Source organism: Delphinus delphis, chromosome 6 (genome assembly GCF_949987515.2).
Source record: "Delphinus delphis chromosome 6, mDelDel1.2, whole genome shotgun sequence".
Lineage (NCBI taxonomy): Eukaryota > Metazoa > Chordata > Mammalia > Artiodactyla > Delphinidae > Delphinus > Delphinus delphis.
Window position 1 is genome coordinate 86,958,724 of NC_082688.1, and position 14,152 is coordinate 86,972,875.

Here is a 14,152-nt window from a genome sequence, read left to right on the forward strand (position 1 = left end):
CTTTGTCATCTAGACCAGGATCCCTTCCATGTGGCCCATCTGAATCACAACCTTGCCCATACACTACTTATTCTAACTTTTTTGCATTTTCACGGCTTTATTAAATGTATATACATTTGATACAAATGTGTATCCCTAGACATTATAGTTTAGCCTCACTCATTAAAAAATTTTTATATAGCTTAATGTATAGGATTCCTCCTCCATCCCTTTTGTTTCTTTACAATTTATATGATTTCTCTGTTGAAGAAACCAGGCCAATTGTTTTCTGCAACTTGCATATTGCGGATTGGTACAGTTGCACATATTTCTCCACCCTCTATATTTCCTGAAAATGAGCAGTTGGCATCTGACACTATATCAAATTCAGGTTCAATCCCTTTGACAAAACAAAAGTTAGTGTTTGACAGAATGTATGCTGGTTTCTCTCTTTGTGATCTTAGCAACCATTGATGCTTAATGCCTAGAATTATTTATTCATTCAGAGTAGCAAAATGACATTTTCTACTTCTCTCATTTCTTTTTCATTTGTTAGTTAGGATGCTTCTGTAAGGAGATACTTCCTCTCATCTACTATTTACTTACCCAGTGGTACAGTTCATATAGAGAAGGCAGGAAAAATAATTTCTTTAACAGCTTTTAGTATAATAAATTGATTTCCTATTGATTTCTTTTCTTAAAATCATTATGAATTAATTGATTCAAACACATTTAATGAGTCCAAATCCATTTCAATTAATATCATTATTGAGGCTCAATTTTCCCATCTTTGGACAGTGGGAGCCTTTAAACATGAGCATTTTGATTCCTGAGACCTTTAACATGACGCTAATCATCTTTGATACCTATCAGGTATTACAGGATGTTCCATCATGCATTTTTTGCCTCAGACCTAAAATCAGTCATTTCTCTAAGAAGTCTTGGTTTCTTTTAGTGAGAAAGTGTGTTTCAAGACCACAGTCTGGTGCTAGGAATGATCATTGCTACTACTTGCTTGGGCCTTTTCAGTGGATAAATTGTGTTACGTATGTTTATTCGTATGTGTGTGTGTATATATAGGTATATATGAGTTTATATATGTGTTTATGTACATGTATGTATTTTTATATATGATGATAAAATATTTCATGAATTCATATTGATATTTCCATATTTGTACTTACTTTGGGGGTATAGAGCTTTAACCTCTTCTCTATCATATTTACATACCACTTCTTCTATGCTGATAATACTGGTTCTTTGGCATATAGGGAACGATTTAATTATAATGTTCCATAATTACTCATGTTTTATCCATGTTACACAAAAGTCAAATAAGAAAAATATTGTTATAATATAATTCCTAGAAACATTAAGGTTTGGGCGTGGGGTTTTTTTGTATATACTCTCCCATTTCTGCCCATTTTTAAAATGGATATATTATGTCTTCATTGTCAATACACATGAATATTGCATTATACTCTCTCCTCTTAGACTTCATTTATTCTTGGTTTGCAGATAACTATAAATTTAATGCTTCTCATTAGTCAATGTCTCTTATGTCAATGTCTCTCTAGTCATTTTGGTTGTCTGAAGCTTATTTTCTAGTAGATTCCTTATTTCTGTTAGATCTCAGGAAGTACTCATGAGAGTAATATTCCCTGAGATACTTGTTGATAGCAGTTTGTGCCCTTTATACTTAAAAGTCATTTTTTCTGGATATAAAATTCTTGGCTTACACTTTCTTTTCGTAAGTATTTTAAATATGTAGCTTCATTTTCTTCTGGCATGAAGTATTGTGCTATGTGTTCTTTTTTTTTTCTTAGATGCCCAAAGTGTGTTTTTTCTTTTCCTTATTTTCTAGTAATTTTACTAGATTATATTTTGGTGTTTGTCTTAGCTCAGGCTGCTGTAACAAGTTACCATAGACTGGGTGGCTTAAACAACATTTATTTCTCACAGTTTGGGAGGCTGGAAGTCCAAGATCAGGAAGGGTTCTTGATTAGGGCCCTCCTCCTGGTTTACAGATCACTGCCTTCTTGCTGTCTTTACATGGTCGAGAGAGAAATCATCTATCTCATGTCTTTTATTATAAGGGCACTAATCTCATTCATTAGGGCTCCACCCTTAAGACCTAATTATCTCCCAAAGGCCTAACCTCCAAACACCATCACATTGGGGATTAGGGCTTCAACATACGAGTTTTGAGGGGACACAAATATTCAGTCCATAGTAGTCTGTATCAATATTCTCATAGTGTAGTTTCAACTCAGTTTTTATTTAAGGAAAGCTTATTTGTACTAGTATTTTTAGTTACTTGTTCTATTCTTTTACTTTGACTTTCCTCTTCAGGAATTTATGTTATTCAAGTGTTCAGTCTTCCTTGCCTGTCTTCAGTATTTGTCACATTCTCCCAAATCCTATTTTATTTATTTTTCATTTCTTTTTGCTTTTTAAAAATGTTCTTCTATTTCTCTTAAATCAATATCTATTGTGTTTATTCTCTCTTATGTTCCTTCTAATTTAGTCTCCATTTCTGAATTTTTTTTTAATTTCTATGTCTTTCTGAGTTCTGCCACTCATTTCTGAGTTATTCTAATTCTGATTTATATTGTTGGTTCCTATATTTTATCATTTTCTTAAAGTGTTTTACCTAATTTTGAAATCAATTACAATTTTGTTGTTTTGTAAGCATATCTTTCTGGCATATTTTCATTGTAGGGATATTATTCTGCTGCTTATTTTCTTTACTCTTATAATTTTTATGAGATTTGACCCTCTTGCTCATTTTTATAGAAATTCTTTTCCCTGACTTTTTTTAAATGAGGCAGAGTTTAAAAAATCTTTTCTAATTTCACAGAGATTCATATTTGTTATTTTTCTATAGTGTTCAAAACTATGATAGGATTTCCTGTTTCTGTTTCCACTGCTTTGCTCTAGACCATCTCTTTCCCTCATCCCTGTTCTTCCTATTCTGCTCATTTTGATTCCATCCCAGCAGTTTTTCCTCATTGTATGGCCCTGGCCTGGGAGCCCTGGTGGGTTAGTTTGGGGAGTTCCTTAGGGCTAGCTTGCCCCAGCCCCTCAGGCCTTCTTACCACAAGCCTCCTGTACGCTGTACTCAGCTTTAGAGAATGCAGAACCTTCCCAGATCCAGCTACTGATCTCCAAATAACCCACTGTGCTAGGGTCTCCTGTTCTCTGATCCAGATGCCACCCTGTCACTTCCTTCTTCCTTCACACAGACCCTGATGCCATGCAGAGTGTGTAGCTATTAGTGGGTTATACCCACCCTCTTGTATTTTAGGGCTAATGGGAGTATCTTGTCATCTAATTTTGTTGTAAGTGTTGTCCTTTGCTTTTGGTTTTGCAGTCTAGTTGTTGTTCTCATGTTCTCATGTGGGGATTCAGAGAGATTGAAAAACTGCTTCCCCTTACCACCATCTGCTGAGAATCTGATTAGTAGTTTTAAGAGTTAGCATTGCTTTCAAAAGTGTCTCACTCATTCCCAAAAAAACTACATGAAAGAATCTGATATGTAAGCAAGCTTATATTTTGATAAGCTTTCTTTTGTGGTTATTAGTAGTGTCATTTAAAAGTTCATTATGATATATATTTTGATACCGTTGTAATTAAGTACAGGTTTACCCTGCTCTCCGAAAGTAGAGCCTTCCTGTGTAACTTTGTAAGCTGAAATGGTGTAAAGCAAAGAAGCAATTACCTTAGGACACATCTTGTTAATGGTCGCACAAAATAAATCCAGATAAAGCACAGATGCTCACAGACACAGTCCAAAGCTATGATGGCTTGATGCTGAGATGCTGAGTGTCGTTCCTGGGGAAGGAGCTTGGTGGTGCCACGCTTGCTGCTGGGCTGTGTGCTGCCTCTGTAAGGGCTTGCTGCAAAGCAAACACTGCAGCACTTCACTCTTCTCCCTTTTTCACAAAAGTGAAAACTCTCTTTGGATTTCTTTATGTTAGAGTGAAAACAGGTACTAACGTAGGTCTTTTGGAAAAGCTAAGTGGTGTAAAGCAAACTTTCAAGAACTAAGGGATACCAGTACTGGACTATCCTTTGGTTTCTGTGCTACAATTAGATTTTAGGTTTGAGGAGTTATTGCATAAACTTTTTTAAAAGAGCAGCTAAGTTTTGTTTTTTGTTTTTGTTTTTTACTGTGTAAAAGGTGTCAATAGTTTGTGTGGAACTCGTTCTATTTTGAATAATGCATAAAATGTGTCACCAAAATTAAGAAAAATCTGAGTAAAGTTTCCACCAGAATCCTTTTGAAGGTTTTAAACTGTTGGTATACTTACTACTGATATTTTGAAATTTAAGGCGAATATTATCTTGATTACTCTTTTACTCAGCTTATTTAACAAACATCTTGTTTTCTTATGATTGGCAATTCTGGTTGAGAAAGGTTCGGGACTAAAACAGCACAAGTGTTGAAGGTCATAATTGAGGTTCATTGCCAGAGCTGTTTGAGGGAGCTTTTATAGACCTCAATTTGAGCCTTCTTTTTTATGACCGCAATTTAAAAGTAAATTATAGGTGCCCAGAAACAAAGCAATAAAAAAAATGTAGCCGTTTTTTAAACTTCTTTCAGATAAAAGGTGTAAGTTAATTTTTTTCATTTCCTAAAAACCTCCAAATCTGGGCATATGTACAAAAAAGACAGTATACAAACAGTAAAACTGAACAAAGCCAACCAAACGAAACTCCCTGGTCATAAACCCCATGCTCGTACTTCGTCACTGTAATCAAATACATGTTTAAAGGAACAGGTGAGGTTAGCACTGCTTTTAAATTAGTAAACTTTTTTTTTACATCAACAGAGACAACAAATTCATAGAGACAACCTTCCACTATGGCTTTCCTCTTAGCCAAAACTCTCATTTCAGGCTTAAATCTAAAAATTGTTACCTGATTCAGAAGTTCTTATATTGATGAGAGGGAAAAGTCATTTCTAAGTTAACCTAGACCAATATATTTGAACTCTTTCTCTTTTCAATTGTTTTAAAAAAGAATATTGTGATATTGACATACAAACAATGTTTTTCTTGAGGATTAAAAATAAAATAAGCATAACCTGTTTTTAATGTGTTGCTGATAATTTTTAAAGTATACCTTGAACCATATTGCTTCATCATGAGACATCACTTAATAAACATCAATTACCTCTTAGGTGGTGTTCAGGAAGTGGCTTACATTCACTCAAACCAGAATGTGATTGGATCAAGCAAAGCTGAAAATCACATGAGCCGATGGGCAGCACGTGATGTATTTGAATTGAAGCAGTTTTCCCAGCTTCCTGCTAACATAGCTGTTTGTACTTCTAAGGTAAGTAGAACATAGGATAATGTATCTCTAGTTTTTATCTCATTTTCACTGAAGCTCCTCAATAGGATCTTCTGTAAGTACTCCCTCAAAAGTACCAACAAGACTATAAATGACTTACAAATAAGTGTAAAAAACAGAATACCATTTGGGGCACTATATCCACTAAAGATGTTTTATATTAAAAGACAAATCTATATCTAAATGCCTAATAATGTTGAGTTGCTTAATAGTTTCCCTCAGTGAAAGTCTGCCAAAAATGAGAAATCTGAGGGAATCACTTAAATCAGAACCAAAAATACTTTTCATATGGAAAAAGGAAAGTGTATCATTAGATTTACCTCCATAATTTTTCATCTAAAATGAAGACACACACAAAAACTAACTTCATACAGAGTTTATATTTTTAACAAAAGGATTTTTATAATGTTAAAAGTAATAAATACTTCCTATGGGCTCTTCTCACTTAAATTTGCTGTTACATAGAAATAAGGCTTATATAAAAGTGATATTTTATTTACACACTTTTGTCAAAAGTTTTAAAAAATATTTTCTTCTCTTTGGCTTATTATTCTTTCTTAATTCCTTAGAGCTAGGTGTCTGAGGAGTAGTTTTTCTACCACTTTATGTGTAGAAGTGAAAAATTGGTATTGTATATAACAATGACACTTTGTTTCAAGTTAGTGCTACTTTGGGGAATGAAAGGGGGTTGGGAAATGCTATCTGAACTGTCAAGCTGAGACAGGAGATAGATGGGCCCCCAGGGCAAACAGTTTGTGTTTGTTCCTTGTGGACTGGTACTCTGAGATGGGAATAACAGGACAATTGAGAGAGGAGGCTGGACCCTGCCCAGAGGGAAGGTAAGAGACCACTTATTCCTCATTCTTGAAGTCAGGAGACCTCCCAGACTACACATGAGCAGAAAGCCTCCTTGGAGGTCAAAAGGGGAGTGATGCCAAGTGTCCAAACCTACCCAAAGGCCTCTTCCGTAGAATTCATCTTGGCCAAGAGATGCATGCTCACACATGGAAAAATCCTGAGCTATACCAAATATGGACTTTGAACCAGGCAAATCAAAATGACTGGCCAAAGGAAACCCGAAGAAATGCCCCATAAAAGTGATTCAAACTGCCATGAGGGCACTACTCTTTCTCTGAGCCCACCCATGTGTCTATCCACACATACTCTTTTTCTCGCCTAATAAATACTTGTTTCACTACTTTCTGTCTTTGTGGGAATTCTTTTTCTGCAAAGCCGTACAGCCAGGGCCTTGTCACTGACCACTGGTCTAGTGGCTAGGATTCGGTGCTCTCACCGGCACGACCCAACCTCAGTCACTGGCCGGGAACCGAAACCCCGCTTCAAGCCGCTGCAGGCCTAGGACACCCAAGATCAAAGCTATCTTCATTTATTTGTACCTCATCTGGTTTGACAAAGATTTTGGATTGTCTTAATAAAATCAGAATACAAAATTAAGTTCATGACCAAGGAAAATATAAATTAAGACGGAAGTTCAAGACTGGGAGAAAGTTAGAATGCAGGTATATAGGATATACTATACTTTCCCAGATATATTTTTTTAATGATAAATTTGATTGAGTTTCCTGGTAGGCAAAACAAAGGAAGTGAACAATGTATTTAGTGTTTTCTCAACTATTACATTTAGAAATGTTGGGCAGTTTGGGTGGTCACAATGACCAAGTGCCTGACTGGCATTAATGTCTGGAGGCCAGGGATACTAAATGGCTGTCCTGGGGGGTGGGGGGAGCATCCCACATGCTGAGAATTGTTCTGCCCAAAATGCCATAACACCCTGCTGAGAAACACTGAGCTAAATGATTGTCCTTAAGAAAAAAGAAAAACAAAAAAACAGCTCTTCTAAGGAGGAGCAAAGCTTTTCCTAGGGTTTAATTTGAAAGAAATTTGTCACCTGGCATTTTAAATGGGGACCACTGAATGATCTAGTTAACTGTCAGTTGTCTTATAATATCCTTAGAGTAAATGTAATATTGAACTTTGAAAGGCTGTGCTTTTAGCATTTTTCAGTGTAATCCAAAGGCCCAATTCCAAAATGCAACTCATGAAAGCACTTTCATGACCCAAGTATGCCACTTTTTTATATTCTTATTTGATCTGGGAGTATACCATATCTCAGCCAATGCTGTAGATAGCATTTCTATAGTTTGACTACCTTGTGGGAGCTATTTGAACAAAGTAGGCAGAAATGTGCCAGGTTTGCCAGAAATTTACTGTATTAAAATTAAGAGCATATCAGAATCTTTTAAACAGACAGCTAATTTTTTATTAGGTTTTTCTTTCTTTTAAACCATGCCTTTTTTTTAAACCATGCTCTTTTCCAAACAAATTTTAATGTGAAAGGTCAGAAAATTTGGCAAACTCTGTAGTAGATGTTAATGCAATAATTTAACTGGATATTGGTCACTAGCTTATTTAAATATTTCTCAGAGAAGAAATTTACACCCATGTAATACCTCCCAAAACGGACCCAAGAAGCAACCCCTAGATATAGAAGCAATAAAAAGTACCTTTGGAACCTTCGTAAGGAAAATTGTAAAGATGAAAATGCTGGAAGTATACTTTGCCTTTAGTTGGGGAGGGGTGGGTGTGCGAAGGGATTTACTTTATCTTTACATTAGCAATACCAGTAGTTTTCAACCTTTTTCAGCCCCAGCATTCTTGAGATGAACAGCACAGTCTCATCAGAAACCTTGTCTTTTCACAGTGATTTTCAGAGTGAGGGGCATTTCTTACCAGGAAACAAATTGGAATACCCAGCCCCTGGAGTTTCTGATATGTCCTTTGAGGCCATATATCTCCCCAGTCACACATAGACCAATTTAGTAGACCTTTTTCAGGGAATATGAAGAAATCTGGTGTTTAATGACTAAATCACAGTGGATATAAAATACTCAGGGAAGTTTTAAAGCCATTAAGCAGGAAGTCCAGTCCCATGCCACCAATGCTAGCAGGCATTATAGAACAGTCCATATAAACATACTTATTTCAGTGGCTAACTTCTTTAAATCAATACTCGATACAGTAAAATTCTGACAGAATAAGATTCAATCCCTCAGATTTGACCTATATCATTTAATACATCAGGTTAATAATATAGTTGTACTTTAGCATCTTGAAAGCTGGAATGTATTACCTATAAACAACAATCACTTGGGGATGGTATTATAAACTTACCATCAAAAAAGAAAGGTCTTGGATACACACTACTATATATTAAATAGATAGCTAATAAGGACCTACTGTATAGCACAGGGAACTCTACTCAATACTCTGTAATGACCTATATGGGATAAGAATCTAAAAAAGAGTGAATATATGTATATGTATAACTGATTCACTTTGCTGTACACCTAAAACTAACAGCCTTATGAGTCAACTATACTCCAATAAAAAGTTAAATAAATAAAAAGAAAAGTCTTGGTATATGAAAATCAGAGTTTTCAGGGCTTCCCTGGTGGCACAGTGGTTAAGAATCCACCTTCCAATGCAGGGGATATGCGTTCAAGCCCTGGTCCAGGAAGATCCCACATGCCAGGGAGCAGCTAAGCCCGTGTGACACAACTACTGAGCCTGTGCTCTAGAACCCGCATGCCACAACTACTGAAGCCCACGTGCCCAGAGCCCATGCTCCTCAACAAGAGAAGCCACCGCAATGAGAAGCCCATGCATGGCAACCAGAGAAAGCCCGCTCACTGCAACGGAGAGTAGCCCGCCCAACCCAGTTCACTGCAACCAGAGAAAGCCTGCACGCAGCAGCGAAGACCCAATGCAGCCAAAAATAAAGTAAATAAATAAAAAAAAAAAAATCAGTTTTCAAAATAGTTATCATACATATTTTTGTTTTTCTTAGTTTTTCACCAACATCAAAAACTAAACCTACTATATTTTTGACATAAAACTGCAACCCCTGAGACATACGTCATGCTTTCCTCCTTTTAGTTTAACTAGAAATAAATAAATAAAAGAACTCATATAATAAGACTCATCTTCAGTTTGTTGAACTCTAATATTCTAGAGGCAGAAGAAATTTTTGATTGTTATAACTAGCCTATGGCATGAAGTCTATTCAGGCTGTCAGTTTGAATTGTAGCTCTACCTGATACTTCCTGTGTGACCATGAACAAGTTACTTACCTTCTCTGTGCCTCAATTTCCTTGTGCTTAAAATACAAGTAATTATACTTCTTACCTCAGATGGTTGTTGTGAAGACCAAATGAGGTAATAATACCTGTAAAATGCTCTGAACAGTACCTGACACAAAGTAAGCAGTCAATGAATAATAAGTATTGTTATTACAACCAATGGATAAGACTGATGTCAGGTCTCTAACTCCCCTGGAGGGTGAGGATCAACAAGAACAAATAATCTATAAACAGTTGTATGCAGCTATATTTAACTATAAGTAAAAGAATGGGTGGTACTAGTCCATCTGGGGCTTTGAATTTCCTTGAAAACAAAACAAGAATGTTTATGGTAGATTATTTTTCAAATTTTTATATGCGACTGTTGTTTTTGTTTATGAAAACAAAGTCACTCAGTACTTTATATTAATTTTATTTTAGGATATTCTGTATTAGAGTAGAAGTTATTAGTAACTTTTCTCCTTAAAGCTGATAGATTTATTTTCTGTTTAGATTCATTAGTTTATGACTATTTCTAATTCATGATATCTCCATAGCTGCTGACAGACATTCAAATGAGTGAGAGAGCACTCTGCCATCAAACTAGTCCTTTTGCATCTCTATACATATTACTCTGGGTTCTCCTCATTATAATTCTTCTGGAAACTAGAAACTACTTTAATAATATCAGTGAGATGGAATGATGGTAGTGTTGTGTTTCTCTTTACTAAAGCTATTTGTAAAGATGGTTAAATTAAGCATTTCTGAAGACTTTTAAAATGTTATTTTACATAAATGAGATATTGATGACATGTCAAAGCCATTCACAGAATTTCTAAGGAAAAAAAATGATCACAATCACTGATTTCATCATATCTGGTCGATAGTATTTATTTCAACACCTTTAATGAGTAAATCATTGAACCACACCATCATCTTTGGTTAGAGGTATATATGTCACTCACTGAGAGATTTTGCAGCTCTCCCTGTGGTGGTGGCTGGCAATAGTGGATTTGCAGTTTTGGGAAAACTTTTAAACCGTTATGGGAAGAAAAGAGAATAAACTAAGGTGAAGGTAAATGAAGCAAGATGAAGGCAGAAAGACTCAGCCATAGTGTTAGAAATATTGACAACCCTCTTCTTCTGAAATCTCCAGAAATCCCTAGACCTCCCAGCTACAGTACAGTATCTTTCATCTGGGGCTCACATCCAGAATCTTTCTGATTACTGAGAATTCTTTTGAGTGCTTCATGTCTGTCACCAAAGTTTTATTAGAGACCTTTGTGTTTGAAAAGATTTTGTGTGTTTGTGTGTGTGTATGCCTGTGTGTGGTCTCTGTGTGTGTCTGTGTGTCTGCAGCCAGATGCAGATGTGTTGCCTCAATTCCTAAGAAAACAAAACAAGTCCTATTTATTTGTATGAAGGCAACACAAGATTAACAGTGGCCACAATATGCAAGTATTTCACTTTCCAAGGAATACTGTAATTGAGTCTAAGTAAGAGCCTTTAACTAAATTGCAAAGGAATATACTAAATGGAAAACTTACAAAAGAGAAGTAATGTACACTACAATTATAGATAAGGTACTATGGTCTTTCAGAGTTTCTCAGTCCTTTGATGTAATTATTGGTAACCAGAATGACAAAAGCTATGAATCAAATGGAATTCACCCATATATTAAGAAAAGTTCTAAAATATTCCATATTTCCTTTGGTTTCTTACAGTTTATACTTTTATAAAATAATTTCTACTTATTTGAACATATTTGATAAATGTCTTGAATTAAAACCTATCTCTCCTAAAATAATTTCTAATTATACCTTTTTAATTTAGCAATACAAACTATATAAAATAAGAACTTGCTTTGCCTTCAATTGTACTTGGATATTTTAGAACCATTTCTGAAGACAGCTTATTTTAAAAGACAAGATGTCTGATAACAAGGGGGAAAACCTGTGTGATTTAGGTTTAAGCTTAGACCAAAAAGAAATGTTTTAAGCATTGGAAGGAACTTCATTAGAGTTAATTTATTCTTTTAATATATGGAAGTATGTCATAAAACTTAGCTATACCTGTGTGTGATATGGTACCTCATTTTTTCAATCAACTGCATGTTTTCAACTTAAGTTTACTTAAAGTTTTCTGAAAAGAATTGTACAAAGACAGCATTTGATTAAGGATTAATCACTATGGCAACTGAGACGTGGTGACTGAAAGGGGGAGGATGTATTCTCCCCTCAGTTTCCTGCCAGCTGTCATAGTCAACCTCTGCTGCCTGAATCCAAGCCAAAATATAGACTGTGACCAACTCGAAGAAACTATATCTGTATTTTTATAAATTGGTACAAGTATCAGACTATAAAAGAAGACTTAATCCCCTGAATTGGATGACAGACACTTGGCACTCTTGCCAGTGTTTGACAGAGAAATAACGGGTTGCTTTGTAGTAAAACCTGGATTAATAGTAAACCGTTCTTTATGTTATTGCAGTGTGGTGTAAATGAGAGAACTAAGCATGCCGTCAGCCTGGAGGCGGGGGTGGCATGGGGGAGAGAGTGCCTTTTATATAACCAGTGCAGGTTTAAGCACTGTTCAGAATACTGTAAATACAAAATGTTGTCTTAGAACTTCTCTTTCTTGTATTTGTATTAGATTGGCATTTTGTAGATTACTTAAAGAAAGGATTTCTATGAGCTATGGTGGATTTAGTTGCAGTATGTTTATACAGCTTTTGGAGTCAGCAAGGAGGGATGGACTGTTTACAATGAGCAGACTTTGGGGAGATATAGCATTCCATTAGCCTAGTTTTCAGGACAGTGAATGGCATGATGGTTTAAAGTAATTGTTCACAAATGACTGGTTTATGAAGTAGTCCAGTAAGTAAGGTTTATGGTTTCAGCATGTAGCAGAATTAACTCTTACTGGGTGGGATTTTTCATGGTCTTATGATTTTTCTTTCTATAGCTAGATGTTAATTTTATGGTGTTTTTGTATCAGAAAGTTATTCTTTCAAGTGATTTTAGTAGAGATTGGATTTTTTAAGTTGTGTGTGTATATGTATGAAATTATGTGACCAGTGCTGGCATGAAAAAGGCTGTTGTGTTTCTATCCTTAGAACTAGGATTGATTCAGAGAGATAGTGTGTCATTTGTGAAGAACACCTGTTACCTCGTCAGAGGAATGAGAATCTGGTGTTAACTATAAGCACCTATACCTGTTCCCCTCCTAGCTGGTGGCAATGAGAAGCTGTGGCATCCTTCCTCACAGTGATGTTACCAGGCTTAATAATGCCACTAATGAGCTGATGTGTACAAAACACATTCAACTCCTTGCAAGAAAGGCATAAATTTTTATTATTGTAATTATGATTATTGCTTATTAGTAGGGGTGATGAGTGAAACTCTTTGTTATTCTCTGCAATGACCTGTTATTCTTTTTGTCGTTAATAGTACCAATAATAGAATATGTTAGAATACCATAAGAGATATCTAGTCCAGTCCTCAAATTTTATAGATGAAGGGCCCACCTTGAACTATGCCTGATTTATCATAAAGAATACTATAGAAAAAAACTGTATTTGACAGTACTTATAAAAAACTAATTTGACCATGGCCTAGACTGACAAAAATATTCTTTGCTTATTAGGAAGTAGCTTGATTCTAACTCTTCTCCTAGCTGGTCATTGTTCCAATTGCATAGATGATTGATATGGCTTCTTTGAACAGTTTCTCCATTTAGAATAGTTGGAAGATTATAGATAGCTTAAAAATACTATCTCTTCGGGCTTCCCTGGTGGCACAGTGGTTGAGAGTCCACCTGCCAATGCAGGGGACACGGGTTCGTGCCCCGGTCCGGGAAGACGATCCCACATGCCGCAGAGCGGCTAGGCCCGTGAGCCATGGCCGCTGAGCCTGCGCGTCCGGAGCCTGTGCTCCGCAACGGGAGAGGCCACAACAGTGAGAGGCCCGCGTACCGTGAAAAACTATTTCTTCAAATAATGCCTTCTAAGTAACAATATAAAAGCTTAAAGATATAAGGCCTCATTGAACTCTGATTGACTCCACCTAGTGACTTAGAGAATGTTAAGCACTTAACAGCCCTTTTCAAATTATATTTTATCCCTCTATTGAAAACCATGGTATCAATTGGACATGGCCACTTAATGGAAACACCTATTGCCTTGTCATCTGAGAATCCTGCCTGTATACATATGAATTCTGAATTTTATAGGACGAATAAATCAAAATTATAAGGTCATAATGTGAAGGATTCTTGGAGACTAATGCAAACATAATATTTTACTGATTTATTTTTTAAATGAGAGGGTACATGACTTCCCTCAGGCTCAGCAGTGGCAGTCAGCTTAAATCCCTGTAGTCTTTCAATCTTTCTGTCTTCTCTTGTGCTTTTCCCTCAGTTCCTTTGGTTTCTATTTTGCTTTGAAGGTTTTTACTTTTTTTTAAAATTCCATTTTGCTTTTCCAATATGACAAATCAGTCTAATTTTCCAAGATAACTTGCCTGTGAAGAATTACCGTCACTTTAGCAATTAAACAAAAAATTCAGGTGGACTGAATGCATCTGTCTCTTTAAAAAATATTTTTTTAGAGTTAAAACTATCTGTACTCAAGAAATATAGTACGACTGTTTGCAATATCTACTCTGCCAAAGGTGTTT

The 14,152-nt window shown here is 35.8% G+C and overlaps 1 protein-coding gene across 1 annotated transcript in view; it reads left to right on the forward strand.

The window, feature by feature from the left end:
- The window catches only part of ERCC6L2 (ERCC excision repair 6 like 2), a 139,879-nt gene that overhangs the window by 103,820 nt on the left and 21,907 nt on the right, over positions 1-14,152 (forward strand). The window contains exon 17 of the mRNA XM_060015004.2: positions 5,165-5,319. Coding sequence (XP_059870987.1) covers positions 5,165-5,319 — 155 coding nt within the window. The remainder of the gene's footprint in view (positions 1-5,164; positions 5,320-14,152) is intronic.